The 319-nt window shown below is 35.1% G+C and overlaps 1 protein-coding gene across 1 annotated transcript; it reads left to right on the forward strand.

Annotated features, from left to right (window-relative positions):
• Positions 1-4: 4 nt before the first annotated feature.
• LOC108254430 (centrosomal protein of 131 kDa) lies at positions 5-313 on the forward strand (the record flags this gene model as incomplete). Its single annotated transcript, XM_017449420.1, has 1 exon — positions 5-313. A coding segment is annotated over one exon (309 nt), but the record flags the coding sequence as incomplete, so codon positions are not given.
• Between the last annotated feature and the right edge of the window lie 6 nt (positions 314-319).

Here is a 319-nt window from a genome sequence, read left to right on the forward strand (position 1 = left end):
GAAAACTGAAACTGACGCAACAGTGAAACGATTGCAGAAATTTATTGCACAATTAATCAAAGAGAAGAAAGACTTGGGAGAACAGTGCTCGGAAATGTGTAAAAGCATAGAGAAGAAGTACAAGCAAATTATAGAAACAATGGAAGAAAGACACAAAATAGAAATCAAGAAGAATACGGAGAAACATTTGGCAGCTGAAAAAATAAGGAGAGAGAAATGGATCGACAATAAAACACAAAAAATCAAAGAACTGACCGTGAAAGGTTTGGAGCCTGAATTGTTGAAAATGACAAATGCTCATCAAGAAGAAATTGCCGAA

Source organism: Diaphorina citri, unplaced genomic scaffold (genome assembly GCF_000475195.1).
Source record: "Diaphorina citri unplaced genomic scaffold, Diaci psyllid genome assembly version 1.1 scaffold94690, whole genome shotgun sequence".
Lineage (NCBI taxonomy): Eukaryota > Metazoa > Arthropoda > Insecta > Hemiptera > Psyllidae > Diaphorina > Diaphorina citri.